This window comes from Penicillium soppii (assembly GCF_028829465.1).
Source record: "Penicillium soppii strain IBT 18220 chromosome Unknown utg000002l, whole genome shotgun sequence".
Classification (NCBI taxonomy): domain Eukaryota; kingdom Fungi; phylum Ascomycota; class Eurotiomycetes; order Eurotiales; family Aspergillaceae; genus Penicillium; species Penicillium soppii.
This window is the reverse complement of record NW_026643232.1, coordinates 103,748-117,068: the sequence shown is the minus strand read 5'-3', so window position 1 is coordinate 117,068 and position 13,321 is coordinate 103,748. Positions and strand designations below refer to the sequence as shown.

At 48.5% G+C, this 13,321-nt stretch overlaps 5 protein-coding genes across 5 annotated transcripts; 2 read left to right on the top strand and 3 right to left on the bottom strand.

Moving 5' to 3' along the window:
- Positions 1-387: 387 nt before the first annotated feature.
- On the bottom strand, positions 388-1,989 carry N7529_001374 (tRNA (uracil(54)-C(5))-methyltransferase; the record flags this gene model as incomplete). The annotated part of the gene is made up of 1 exon (XM_057236905.1): positions 388-1,989. One exon carries the CDS (start codon positions 1,987-1,989, stop codon positions 388-390), a length of 1,602 nt encoding a protein of 533 aa, XP_057101592.1.
- Positions 1,990-2,383: 394 nt separating this feature from the next.
- N7529_001373 (mitochondrial 37S ribosomal protein uS5m) lies at positions 2,384-3,643 on the top strand (the record flags this gene model as incomplete). The annotated part of the gene is made up of 2 exons (XM_057236904.1): positions 2,384-3,377; positions 3,426-3,643. 2 exons carry the CDS (start codon positions 2,384-2,386, stop codon positions 3,641-3,643), a joined length of 1,212 nt encoding a protein of 403 aa, XP_057101591.1.
- A 307-nt stretch (positions 3,644-3,950) lies between these two features.
- N7529_001372 (DASH complex subunit DAD3 family protein) lies at positions 3,951-4,588 on the bottom strand (the record flags this gene model as incomplete). The annotated part of the gene is made up of 2 exons (XM_057236903.1): positions 3,951-4,217; positions 4,361-4,588. 2 exons carry the CDS (start codon positions 4,586-4,588, stop codon positions 3,951-3,953), a joined length of 495 nt encoding a protein of 164 aa, XP_057101590.1.
- Positions 4,589-7,863: 3,275 nt separating this feature from the next.
- N7529_001371 (uncharacterized protein) lies at positions 7,864-9,593 on the top strand (the record flags this gene model as incomplete). Its single annotated transcript, XM_057236902.1, has 2 exons — positions 7,864-8,066; positions 8,135-9,593. The coding sequence occupies 2 exons, from the start codon at positions 7,864-7,866 to the stop codon at positions 9,591-9,593; spliced, it is 1,662 nt and encodes a 553-aa protein (XP_057101589.1).
- An 832-nt stretch (positions 9,594-10,425) lies between these two features.
- N7529_001370 (putative serine/threonine protein kinase (Nrc-2)) lies at positions 10,426-12,440 on the bottom strand (the record flags this gene model as incomplete). Its single annotated transcript, XM_057236901.1, has 3 exons — positions 10,426-11,288; positions 11,359-11,532; positions 11,588-12,440. The coding sequence occupies 3 exons, from the start codon at positions 12,438-12,440 to the stop codon at positions 10,426-10,428; spliced, it is 1,890 nt and encodes a 629-aa protein (XP_057101588.1).
- Positions 12,441-13,321: the final 881 nt, after the last annotated feature.

Here is a 13,321-nt window from a genome sequence, read left to right as displayed (position 1 = left end):
CCACACTTATCCCTACATCTGGTGGCTTTTCAGATGACAGTCGACGGTCTGTTGTTTGAGTCTCATAAAGTATGTGAAATTTCCAAAAAAAAAGAATAATAAGTGCATATCCAAAATTGCCGTCATGCTTTTCTAGTTCACCTTTCCCAGAACGCCGCAGTATGCAAGATCAGATAAATATGCCATCCAGCGATGTATCAACCAAGAAATTCGCAACCACAACTCATATAAAACACGCCCCAAGAACCAAGGAAAGTCGCGTATTTCAAATGAATCCATAGTCGAATGGCCATTCAATCTCGTCCACTATATACAGTGGGTTTCCAAAAGCTTATAACCAAGTCACATATATTACTCGTCAGAACAAGTAAAACGCTAGCCCCAAGCTTAGGCAGTCTCATTCTGAGGGAAAGAAGTGCGGTTGAGGATAGCCACACCCTCCACGTGCCCAGTCTGAGGGAAGAAGTCAAAGCCACGAATGCTCTCGATCTCATAGCGAACATTCTGCTTCTCGTCGCCCTGAACCATAACCGCAACGTCACGAGCCTGGGTATGCACATTGCAGCTGACATACACAACACGGCGGGGCTTGAAATCAAGCATCTGGCGCAGGAAATCATCCGAGCATCCCTTGCGAGGTGGGTCGATGACGAGCAAAGTTTGGTCTGCCGGGTAGGGGACGTCTTTGAAGAGGGTTGCGGCGTCGGCAGCAGCGAAACCGGTGTTGGGGAGCTTGTTTGCGCGGGCGTTTTCGCGTGCGGAAACGATAGAATCGCCGCCGATGTCGACGCCGAGACTGGATTTGAATAGCGGGGAGAGGGTGATGGTGAACAGGCCGGAGCCGGAATAGGCGTCGAGGAGGTACTTGATTGGCTTGGCGTCTTGGTCGTTGCCTTGGGGGATGGCTTGTGAGCGAATGTACTCTGTGAAGCCGGAGAGGATTGAGTTGTTATTTTGAAAGAAGGCGCCTGCTTTGTTGCTGAAGACGTAGTCGTCGACATACTCGAAGGAAGTGGCGTTGTTGTCTGTGATGCAACGCTTTTCTTCAATGTAGTTCTCGTGCTCGATGCGAATCACATCACCGGTGTCTGCGTTCACAGAGGCGGGGATGCCTTCAACGTTGGGGGTCTCTGAATCGGTGGTAGACGGGGCTACTTTGGGAATTCGTGCGGTCGATTCGCGCATCAGGAGCGTAGCACCTCTCTTGTAGGAACGAATGTTCTCTGCGACTCGCTTCCGCTCGCTGGTCAGTCCACGGCGTACAATATCCGTACCCAGAGGGCAATCTTCGATATCCATATCCAGTCGTCTGTTCTTGTATGTGAATCCAATTGGGGGAATGCGTGCTTCCTGGTCCTTGCTTGTGCCGGCGGCACCCTGTGCGAAATGAGGTGTGAGCTTGGTACGGTATCCAAACTGCATGGGCGATGCAAATGTTTCGCCGATGGTGGGAACAAGCTCCGGGATCAACCCAGAGAAATTGGCATAGGCTTTCTCCACGATGCGACGCTTGTGGGCAAGCTGGTCATCATAGGACATCATCTGCAGCTGACATCCCGAGCATTCTCCAAAGTATTTACAGTTGATCAAGGAATCGTTTCTCTGAGGACCCGGTTCAACCACTTTGACAAAATCGGTCAAGCTGTACGACAAGGACTCAAAGTGTCTGACGACCTTGACTCGTACGGTGTCTCCAGGGACTGTGAAAGGGACCACATAGACATATTTCCCATTCTCGGAAAGCGCGAGGCCATCTCCAGTAGAAGAAAGTTCAAGGATCTTCACGTCAATCTCGGTGAATTTCTCGGGAGGTGTGAAAGGCGTGCTGTCGCCGTTGGTTTCATTCTCCTGTTCAGTTTCATTGCTTTTGAGGAGCTTGTTGATATCACAAAGAAGGACTTCGTCATGCCCACTGCTCTTATTTTTCTCGACCTTGGCCTTCTTGAACTTCTTCTTGCCGTCGAACTGTTTTCTTGGGGCGTTCTGCATTATCGCGGGGAATGGCGCATCCGTTGAACGGCGCTGGTTGGAAAATTGAGAAGCCGGGCGCACTTGAAGGGCTTGGAGAGGTCTGAGAGAGCCGGAAGAAGTCAATCGCCAGACAGATGACCGTATTACAAACATGTAAGGTGAAAAGCGACAAAGAAATATTTTTTTGGAAACGAAAACCGTCAAATGGGAAATTTATTAGAAACGCATCTACCGCGTTGCTGATTGGTTGCAGACTGACCGCCCGCAAGAGAGAAATTCCTCCCGGTGCTTCACCTCCGACAGCCTCTTTTGTCTTTGCGTCCCCCAATTGTCTCCGCATTTCGCCTTTATCTTAGATTTCATAGCTCTCAACCAGCCTGTCGTTGGCTGGAGAGCACATTGAGTTGCCATCATGAATGCTACACGGCCAGCACGATGCCTTTTATGCAGCTTCTCCCGTGCTGCCACGCCGGCCACGCGAGTCCCCCGTCGCCAATTCCATCCTACACCTGCGTCTCTCTCGAACCGGAAACCAAAATTCCCCAGTATTAAGGCTCCTCAGGACCAAACCTTCAAGCAGTACACAGAAGCTCAGAAGGCCGAGCTCGCCAAGCACTACACCGAAGCACAGATGGCTGCTATCGAGGCAGGCGAAGCTGCCATCGACCCCAAGGATCTGGCAGAGGGGTTCCACAAACGTCTTGACCCGATGCAGTTCCGGTACATCGATGATTTTTCAGTGATCGAGCCCGGCATCGACCACCACCAGCGCGCCCCGGTGTCGAACACAGACTACGACTTCAAGCTGAAGGATGAAGACGATTTTGTACAGGACTTCGGTCGCTTCATCGCCGACATGCCCGAAGGAGCAGCAGGTTCCGACTTTGTACGGTTTGCAGACAACCTGCGCGTCACTCACGGCAAGGAGGAAAACGAGCTGAACCCCAACAGCTCACTGGTTCCAGACTTCTTCGGTCCTGGTGAGACTATCGACGAGCCCACTGTCGCGAATCGGAAGACAGCCGCCGAGAAAGGCGAGAAGGAGCGCTCGGCGGAAGCGGAGGAGATGACAGATGCCCTCAAGAGCCTTCTCTTGGCTACGGGCTACACAGAGCGACAAGTCAAGGAACTTCGCACCAAGACCCTCGTCTCTCACAGCGTCACCAACCAGACCCGACTAGGAAAGGTCCGCCGCCAATACCGTCTCTCCATTGCCGGTAACGCAAATGGTCTGCTCGGTATCGGTGAAGCCAAGTCCGAGGAAGCGTCTGACGCAAGGACCCAATCGCAGTACCGTGCCATCCGTAACATGCAGCCCATTCCTCGTTATGAGAACAGGACCATCTATGGTGATGTTAACGGCAAGGTCGGAGCCACTTCGGTGAAGCTGATGCACCGTCCACCAGGTATGTTTCATATATCATAGCGCGTCACTTTTACTAATATTGTCATAGGCTTCGGTCTCCGTGTCCAGCATCTCATCTATGAGATGTGCCGTGCTAGCGGTATTCACGACCTGTCGGCCCGCACTGGCCGTTCAAGGAACCCAATGAACACGGTCAAGGCCGCCTACCAGGCCCTCATGAGCCAGCGTAACCCCGAGCAGGTCGCTCACGCACTCGGCAGAAAGATTGTCGATGTGCGCAAGGTGTACTACGCGGGTAAGGTCTAAAACTTTCTTTGGCCTAGACTTGCTGTTTCGTACCAGCGTGTATATAATGTTTCTCTTTCCATCCTCTTGTGTCTTTTGCATGTATTTGTATAAGTCGGTTGTTCAACATGAATGGGTCATCAGTTCTCCAGTATTCTGGGCTATTCACAGCATATTTTGAAAAAAATTATATATCAACAAAGGTCCTTTTCCACAACCCCCATTTGTTTCACACCAGAAACGAAGTCTCGAAAATGAACAACACCCCGGGTATAGTACGCGAGTAATAAAAAAAATCATCATCATCCTAATAGAAACGCGACTCCCTTCATTGGAAGGTCATATCTCCTTCTCCCTCATAGCCTCCATGCTGATATCCTCCGTGTTGATACTCTTGGTCCTGGAAATGATCCTCATTCTGCTGCTGTTGCTGCTGCTCTTCATTCTCATTCCAAATCTGCTGCTGCAAAACAATGCTATACACACTGGCTTTGAGAAGGGTGCACACAGTGGCAGTCTTGCGTTCCAAAAGCCGAAGACCATCGAGGGGCATGGAGGCAGGCGAACCCGCAAGGTCGGCCAGTTTATCGGAGAGCTGCGCACATGAATCAATCAGTACTCAGTAAACATAGAATCCGAGCCTTCAAATATCTGGATTCTGGCACAAAATTTCCCGATAAAGAAATCCATGCCACCAAGATAAAAGTGCCCAGACTATCCGCAAATATCTTCGCCTACCTGATTCACATTCCGCAGCAATCGAGCATATTCCTCCAGCACTTCCTGCTCCAGATCCGAGACTATGGGGTGATCAGATCCCAGCAGAGGGTTATTGGAGTGGCCCCGGCCGTGCGAGGCTCCTGCGTCGTCGCCTATCGAGTCGGGGTGCGGAGGGGTGGAGGTTTCCGCGGGGTCGGCCTCGGCGTACGAGTAATCGTCTGGGTCTTCGGGCGCGAATGCGGACATTGTGAAGGGTTATTGGGGTTTGTCGTTGAGACTGAGTGTCAATTGTAGATGGGTTGTTGTTTTGGGTGAGAGCTGTGGTTTTTTGAAGTTCCGCTGGGGCGCGTTACCCAAGCTTCCGATCTGTTGCATCTATGTCCGCCATTTTATTCTACCAACAAGCTGTAAAGTCACACTGCCAATGTTTGATGATATATTTTGGGTGAAAAATGAAGAGAAACATAATTTTCAACTGCTCAAGTAGGGTTTTGGTCTTGGATCCATTATTGTTTGTATTGAAAATCACTATCAAGGTGACGTTGCTACATACCTTGACGTAGGTAAAAGGCTACCAGATGACATAGTGAAACGATATAGAATGTCTCGAGGTCACGAATAAGTTATATATCGCAATCTATCCTACTTATTGGCATTTTGATTACACAAGTTACAGTGGCCCCCAAAAACCCTTTCTTTTCTTAAGCATCTTCTTCGTGGTTTTCTAAGCCTATGCCAGATTTTTGACTAGGGAATTCGAAAAACTAGATTTAGAATGAACCATGAATCGCGAGGCAGTACAGTCAAATCGCTCGCCCACGTTCATAAAAGTGTGGTTGAAAATGTAGATAAAAGAATGTGCTCCAAATGTATTCAGACAGAGATCCTTTGCAATCATTTGTTATGATTAAGCTACAATATTGTACATTGTAGACTAGCGACTCCTATTATAGCTGCCTCGTAGGGGAGGATTTAATCATTCACATATTTGGACCTCAATGGGGTATGCGCCTCGTTCTACAGCCCTGTGGTCGTATTGTGATCCCATTAGCGCTAGTCTCTCGACTAGTTAGGCAACATTTGAGCACTCGTCCCGCTTGTAACACTAAATAGACAGTTACCTTGGCGAGAAAGCCAACTCCCGGAGAAGTCTCCTTTAAGATATTACCGCATACAAATGGCAAACGAATGGCGTTGATGGCATACCTTCTCGGAAATCCAGCCACCACAATGTCGCATTCGACACCATGCTTCTATGTCGCTCCTCAATCAATGCCTCGGCTGTGGGTTCCAATTGCGGGTACCAAATATCTATCAAATCTGTCCACGTACTCCGTAAGGGGCAATTCAGATACGGCAAGCCCCGTTGGGGCGGAGTTTTGCAGGCAACAATCGCAGGCAATAATTACATTGTGAAATACGGAGCAGCATTCGAGACCATATCGATCAACACATTATCTGAAACATGACGACCGTATTGCATCAGAAACTTAACACCCGTGTTGTATCCTGGTTGATCGATACCTATCGCAGACCCTGCCTGCACGCCTAGGATTATCGAGACTGATACGGACTACAAGAGACTCCGCAAAAGAGTGGACACGAATTGGCATCTGGTTTACCCTCTTTGTACAAGATACCCCCTTTCAAGCACATGTGGATCTAAAAGGATTCTGAGAACTTCCTTTTTCTAATCCACACTGTCGCATGCGACGATCAGGGTGGGTTCTGTCGTTGGCACGGAGTGCGATTCGACTGAAATGCAAGCCTTGTCAAATTTGCGTATGGGACTAATGCAGGCGTGAGTGGATCTTATATTCGCGCCTCATGCTATTCCTTTGATGGATCTGTTCCAGAAAGTTTTCCTGCTAGGCGCTGTGATAAAGCTTTACTCTCAGAGTTTTGGACATGAGTTGGAAAAAGTCAGTTGGGTATTAGATTTTTCTGCAATTCTTAACCATTAATATAAATATTGAAATCGCGTAGAACACAACACTGTCTCAGTGGTATTGCAAAATTCGAATTGAGAAGTGGAGTTCCTCATTTGTAACATAGTGCTCTATTAGTAGTAGTATCAAAGATATTCTCGGAACAAATAATCAAAGAGGCGAAAAAACCCCATATTTACCAGATTAAACTCACCCAGAAATGTCTTGCCCCGCAAAATGTGTAAGTCTCATACCTCCTAAGCGTTGAAGCCACATGTGCCCTAACTTTGTTAATTAACTATTTGGGAGCCTAGATCTATTTTTTACTCTGTGTCACAGTTGACGCGAGGCCGTCGCCCTAAATAACTTAGTTGGAAATGCCAATTCAGCTAGGATAAGGTCGTCCGTGGGTTTGCCATCTCCCAGACTCGATTGACTCTAGTGTATATTAAAAGCCTTGGCCCAATGTACGCGCCCTCATTAATTATCATTCTCGCCTCTCCGTTGCTAAACGACCACTATTGTGGACCATGACAGCATGAACCAGCGACAATAATTAAGGACACTTGGTTACAGAGTGGCGACTTAACAGTGAGTAGAACGCCAATACGTAAGTGTGTACTAGTCAGGCGATGTGAGCCAGTCAACCCCCCAGATGCGGGGCTGGAACGGCTATAGAGGGGCAGAAAGAGTAGCAGATCTCAGTTTAACTTGGGTTCACAGACTGTTGTCCTTCCAATTAACAATGATCTGGTCCCTGACCCGTCGAAATAATAAAGTTGTTTATAGGGTTGGAGTGGACACGTGTCAATGTTTTTCCGTTATTGGATTAGTGTGTTTCCACGGTGTAATTGCCAAGCGCATAGAAAAACAGATCTTTATGCGAATACGAATCGCCACTGGACCTATTTCATTGAAAACTAGGGTACTCTTTTAGCTGTTTGGGCTATTTATTCAAAAGAGAGAATACGATTACTGAAAAACATAATTTTAGAACCAGAGAATGTTCGATGTGGGTTCCATGTTCTAGTGCAACTGCTACTAAATACTGATATAAATATCAAGCAGTGGAGCAAATCCTATGCATAGGATAGGGGGAAGGCTAAATCTAACGATCTTTTTTCTCAATTTCCGACAGGGGCACGGAAGGTTTAAGCTTGTTTTAGCTCACTTTATTATCTATGGTACATTGTTGGATACGCGTATGACCCGCCAGCAGAACGCTATATTATTTTACTACGACTTCGTCCAGTCGCCACAAGTGTCCACAGTAATGTCACACGGCTTTAGTCAATACCAAAATCCACCTTTATTTTCCCCATGGAGTTCTCCTGTGTCCACTTCTCGGTTGGACAGACCAATTTACACTGCCCCCTTGGTGTCCCCTGGGTCGAAGAGGAACGGGGATGTCTTGCGCTTTGGCGCTTAGGTCTAGGTAACATGATAAATTAATAGAATAAACGAATAAACGAATAAACGAATATTGGATTGGAGAAATGCTGGGTGTGATTGTGATTGTCTTTAAAACTAAGTCTTGTTCCTGTTTGATCAACTGCAAGATCCTTTCACTTTTAGTCTCTACAATATAACGCCATGGCCAAAACACTCACCCCAGTGAGGGCCAAGGACAATGTCCTATCGAGACGTGAGGTAGAAGGCATGATTGCTGAAGACAAGACAATTATCATCGTCGACGGCAAAGTACTCAAACTAGATGCTTGGATCAAGTTCCACCCTGGAGGTGTCCTGGCCATCAAGCACATGATAGGCAAAGATGCTACAGATGAAGTGAATGCGTGAGTGTTAAACATCTGACTTCGTTTTCCCGGCGTCCTCTAGAAATCATGCTAACGCCCATATAAAGACTTCATTCTCAGGAAGCCCGTCAGCGCATGAGCAAGTTCCAAATCGGCCGAATCGAAGGCCGATGGACCAACTTCCTACCCCCAATCCAAGGCGGCGAATTCCGCCCCTACATCAAAGAGGAAGAACCAGAAGAATCCTGCTCAGAACTCTCAAGCGAGGACATCTCCGCGCCTCCATCCCCAATCTTCGAAGCCAAGGAAGAAGAATTCGGCCTCAGACGGAGACTATCAGTATCAACCATCTCCTCAGCAGTTAGCGCCATCCCCCCAGCAGAGCCAAAGCGAGGCTACGTAGTGGACGCACGAACACAAAAAGAAATCGACCTAGACGAAGCCAAATACCCGCCCCTAGACGCCGCGCACCAAGAAAACATCACGCAAAAATACCGCCAGCTCAACGAGCGCATCCGTGCAGCCGGTCTGTACAATTGCAACTACTGGGCGTACGCGGTCGAAATCAGCCGGTACACGCTCTTCTTCGGGCTATTCGTCTTCTTCCTAAAGCAGTCGTGGTTCTGCACGTCGGCGTTCTTCCTCGGCTGTTTCTGGCACCAGCTTGTTTTCTCCGCCCACGATGCAGGCCACATGGGCATCACCCACGATTTCCAGACAGACACCGTCATCGGCATGGTCATCGCTGACTACCTGGGCGGTCTGAGTCTGGGCTGGTGGAAGCGCAGCCATAACGTTCACCATATAGTGACGAATGCGCCAGAGCACGACCCGGATATCGAGCTGATGCCGTTTTTCGCGCTGTCACATCGCTTCTTCGATGACCTGCGAAGTACGTACTACGACCGCATCATGGAGTACGATGCTGTCTCGAAAGCAGTCGTCAAGTACCAGCACTACCTATACTACCCGATTCTGCTGTTCGGCCGCTTTAACCTGTACTTCCTGAGCTGGGAGCATATTATTGTCGGTCGGGGCCCGAAGCACGGCGCTGGGTGGTGGCATCGGTGGTTTGAGCTTGCGGGCCAGATCTTTTTCTGGACTTGGTTCGGGTACGGCGTTGTGTGGTGCAGTATTCCGACGTGGTTTAGTCGGGTGGCGTTTGTTCTGATTTCACATATGGTGACTGCGCCGCTGCATGTTCAGATCACGCTGTCGCACTATGCCATGTCTACTGCTGATCTAGGGCCTTTGGAGTCTTTCCCGCAGAAGATGCTGCGGACGACAATGGATGTGGATTGTCCTGAGTGGTTGGACTTTTTCCACGGCGGGTTGCAGTTCCAGGCTATTCATCATTTGTACCCGCGAATTCCTCGACACAACTTGCGCAGGACGCAGCAGTTTGTGAGGGAGTTCTGTGAGGATGTAAAGATTCCTTATGCTGTCTTTACATTCTATGATGGCAACAAGGAGGTTATTAGCCGTCTTGGTGACATTGCTAAGCAGGCTAGAATTATGGAGGAGTGCCGCAAGGCTTGTGCCGCGGATCCTCATCATATGCATTGATTCCATTTGTTTAGATGATACCCTCGGCAGTAGACTTCTGATTCGGATTTGAGAAATATGAGTTCCAAATATAGATATTCCTCGTTTATATGTATATACATTTATCTGCACAGAGCCAACCTATCAACAAATACCCAAGCCAGATCAAATGTGTGCATACCACTAGAAACTCCGAAAGCCAAGGACCTTCTAAGGATGGAAATTGACCTATTCATAAAAATGCGAAGATCATAGAACAGATACATATAAACGCTACCTATGCACGTATACGCAAGATGTTAACATTCGCTCGGAAATTGAATCTATCAACTAGAACTATCCAAAAGAAACCTGAAACAGCGACCATGCAAGAAAATTCAAGACGAGAATTTAAAATTTGAGGCAATAATAGATTGAACTGAACAACACGCAAAAGTGCCCGAAAGGAATCCCAAACGCCGTCCGCTGCAAGGAACAAAAAAAAACAACCAAAAGACGGGTTTATAGCACAGTTTTCGAGAACGCGAAAAGCCAAAATCGTAGCAATGTCAAGAAGCGCTTTGGTATCGATGCCAATGCCGCAAGGCAAGAGGGTATTCAACCAAGGGTGTGCGATGAATGGGATGCGAATATGCAATGATAAGACGTAGCGAGCTTGCAAGAAACAAAAAGAAAAAGAAAAAGCCTGGATAGATCCGCCCAAAAAGTCCCGAAAACACCCCATACACCCAGCGATGATGGGAAGAAAAGCATCTAGATTCAGTCGTTAAGTGCATCATGGTCGTGGAGCCGATGCATGTGCGGCTGTTTTCCTCGTGTATCGGATAAAAGAAAGTGACAAAAAATGATCTCTTCACTGATCCCCTTCGTGGTGGAGCGTGACGCTGTTGAACTCCTCGAAGGGATCGTTGAGTTCACCATTCGGCGTAGCTAGCCCGGAGTCCATCGGCACGCCGGTCATCCTGGTGGGGTCCGTGCCGCCGATATCCACGCTGGCGCTCTCCTTGACGTTGCGGAAGTTGATGGTGTCCGTGCCGGCGCGGCCCTGGTGAGGGATCATGGGCGGCTTCATGTGGCGGATGAGCGCCCACTGGGTTGTGCGGAAGAATGGGTGGGTCTTGACGTCGGATGCACCAGCTCGGGCGCCGAGACGCTTGGTTTCGTCTTTGATCAGTAGTTTGCGGATCAAAGACTTGCATAGGTTTGAGGTCTGTTGCACGTTCGAGTGTTCTGGGAAGTTCACTTCGTCGCGCAGGATGCTTGCGAATGTCGCGTTACGGTTCTTGCCCTTGAACGGGGTAGTGCCGTATAGCATCTCGTATATGAGGATACCCAGTGTCCACCAATCCACGGCGCTGGTGTGGCCGCATCCCTTGATCACCTCGGGTGCGATGTACTCTTCTGTTCCGACGAAGGAATTTGTTCGGAAATCAGCGATACATGACTTAGTGTCAATTGTAGGTAAAGCTGTGGTGGAGTTGCCGCCGCCACTACGTCCGGGGATCATTGTTGGGGCACCACCAGGTCCGGACTGCTTGGACAGATCGAAGTCTGACAGCATGATATGTCCGGACTGGTGTAGAAGAATGTTCTCTGGCTTCAGATCACGGTAGATAAAGCCCATGAGGTGAAGATACTCGAGAGCAGCAGTGACCTCTGCGGCATAAAAGCGCGCTGCATCCTCAGAGATGCTCTTTCCGGGGCGAGTTTGCAATGCTAGAAATCACATCAAATCAGCAAGAGTTATCCCAGCCAAATTCGGACACAGGCCGAGAGTGAGTCTTACTTCGGAAAAACTCGCCACCACTGCAGTACTCCATGCAGAGATACAGATAATCCTCCGATTGGAAGGAGTGGTAAAGGGTGACAATAAACGGATGGTTGCTGGTAGCCAGAATTTCTTGTTCGGCCAATGCGCGCTTGATCTTGTTGCGCTTGATCATCTCCTTCTTGTTCAAAACTAGCCACCAGTTAATATTAAAGCACCAAGGTTTTTTCGAATTCAACAAACATACCCTTCATGGCATAGAGGCGACTAGACTTTTTCTCGCGCACCAGGTAGACCTTTCCAACATCGCCCTTACCGATAAGCTTGATCTTATCAAAGCTAGCAGGGCCGACCTCCACATTTCGAACCTTAATAGAGTTTGAACTGTAAGTGCGGCGGAAAGAAGCATTGTTATCCAGATCCGAGCTGTGTGACGGCACCGCCAGAGCGAGTTCCTTATGACCGCTAGGGTGTGCCAGACTTACAGCCCCAGATTGTTCTACCAAAGGCTCCTTGCCGATCTCTGCCGTCTGAGGGCGGTCGCCCTGCCCGCTGGTAAACAGGCCCTGGGCATTCGGGGCGGAAGCCACACGTCGCAGCTTGCGCGCCAACTCCTCCTTATTGGCGGTAGTTGCCTGCTCCACTGCGGAGACCCCGGTTACTTGCAACTCGGGCGTATCGGGCGGGGAAGAGGGCACGGAGCCATCATTGCGGTGGCGCAAGGCGGGCTGGCCCTGATGGGCAAAGTAGGGGTTTGCTGATGCAGTGGGCGACATGCTATCGTCGAGAGGGTTGCCCTCGCTGGCGACGGTTGTTGAACGATTGCGACCAATGGTCGGGAGAAAGCGAGATTGCCGAAAAGCGGACTTCTCGTTCTTGACGGAGCCATGGCTGTCTCGTTCACGGTCTCGTTCGTTGCTATTGGAGCCGGAGTTGGAGGAGGAGTGGCTGCTTGAACTGTTTATGCGGAAAAAGTTCTTGATTCTTGTTGGTAGGTGGGTGGAATCGTTGGAGTGTTTTCGCGAAGGAAGGGAGAGAGCGGGGAAATTCCCGCGCTTCTCGTTGGTCACCGCTGGACTTGGAGCGAAAAGCTGCGTCATATTGGGGATATTGGGATCACAGAGGTCGATATCGAGAGTGAAGTCACTCACAATCACCTAGGATCTGTCGAATGGGTGATCTGGGAGAGTCGCTGTGCAAAGGAAAAAGCGTGAGGCGGGTAAAAGGGTGGTATGGCGTTCCAAAGTGCCAAGTGCCGGCTGGGGATATAACCGGGGGCAATTTGTTAGGAAACGATATGGCAAGGGTTATCCACCCAAATAGCTGGAAAGACAAGTGCCACAATATTTAGACACATGAATCAAATGACATGCTACAATAAAAAAAGAGATCGAGGATTAAGAAAGAAGAAAAGAGAGTGCCAGTCAAGGAGTGAAGTGGAGAAAGACGTGGAGGTGCCTTAGTCATCTCATAAGTCGAACTAAATTATGTTCTCGACTCCCAGGACTGACGTATCTCATCTATATAATTGTGTGGAGGGGGAAAAGGGTGCTAAAAAGGAAATGGTGATAGGGAAAAAAATGTCCATGCAAGTCATGCTCTGTGGTAACTCATGCTCAATCCTCTAAATTTGACGAGCAATACATGATACCAATCATGGAAGGATTCTAGAAGTAAAAACAGGGTGGCGACTAGCATCTAACGCCACCTCGCTGTTGTATCTTTTTACTACCATGCAATGTTACTACAATATTACTATCTTAGAATTCCAAAATGACAAACAAACTTAATGGTTATCTTATCAAGTATATAATATTTTCCAATGTTGATTTCAAATCAATTTAAAAAAAAATATCAGGCTTCTATCCAAAACCTCATCTATATATAACGTGGAGATGGTCCTTATCTTCTATCCATGGGATGTTCCAAGGTTGCATGTAGTACATAAATAAAGTTGATTTACCAGATAATATAATGCTAT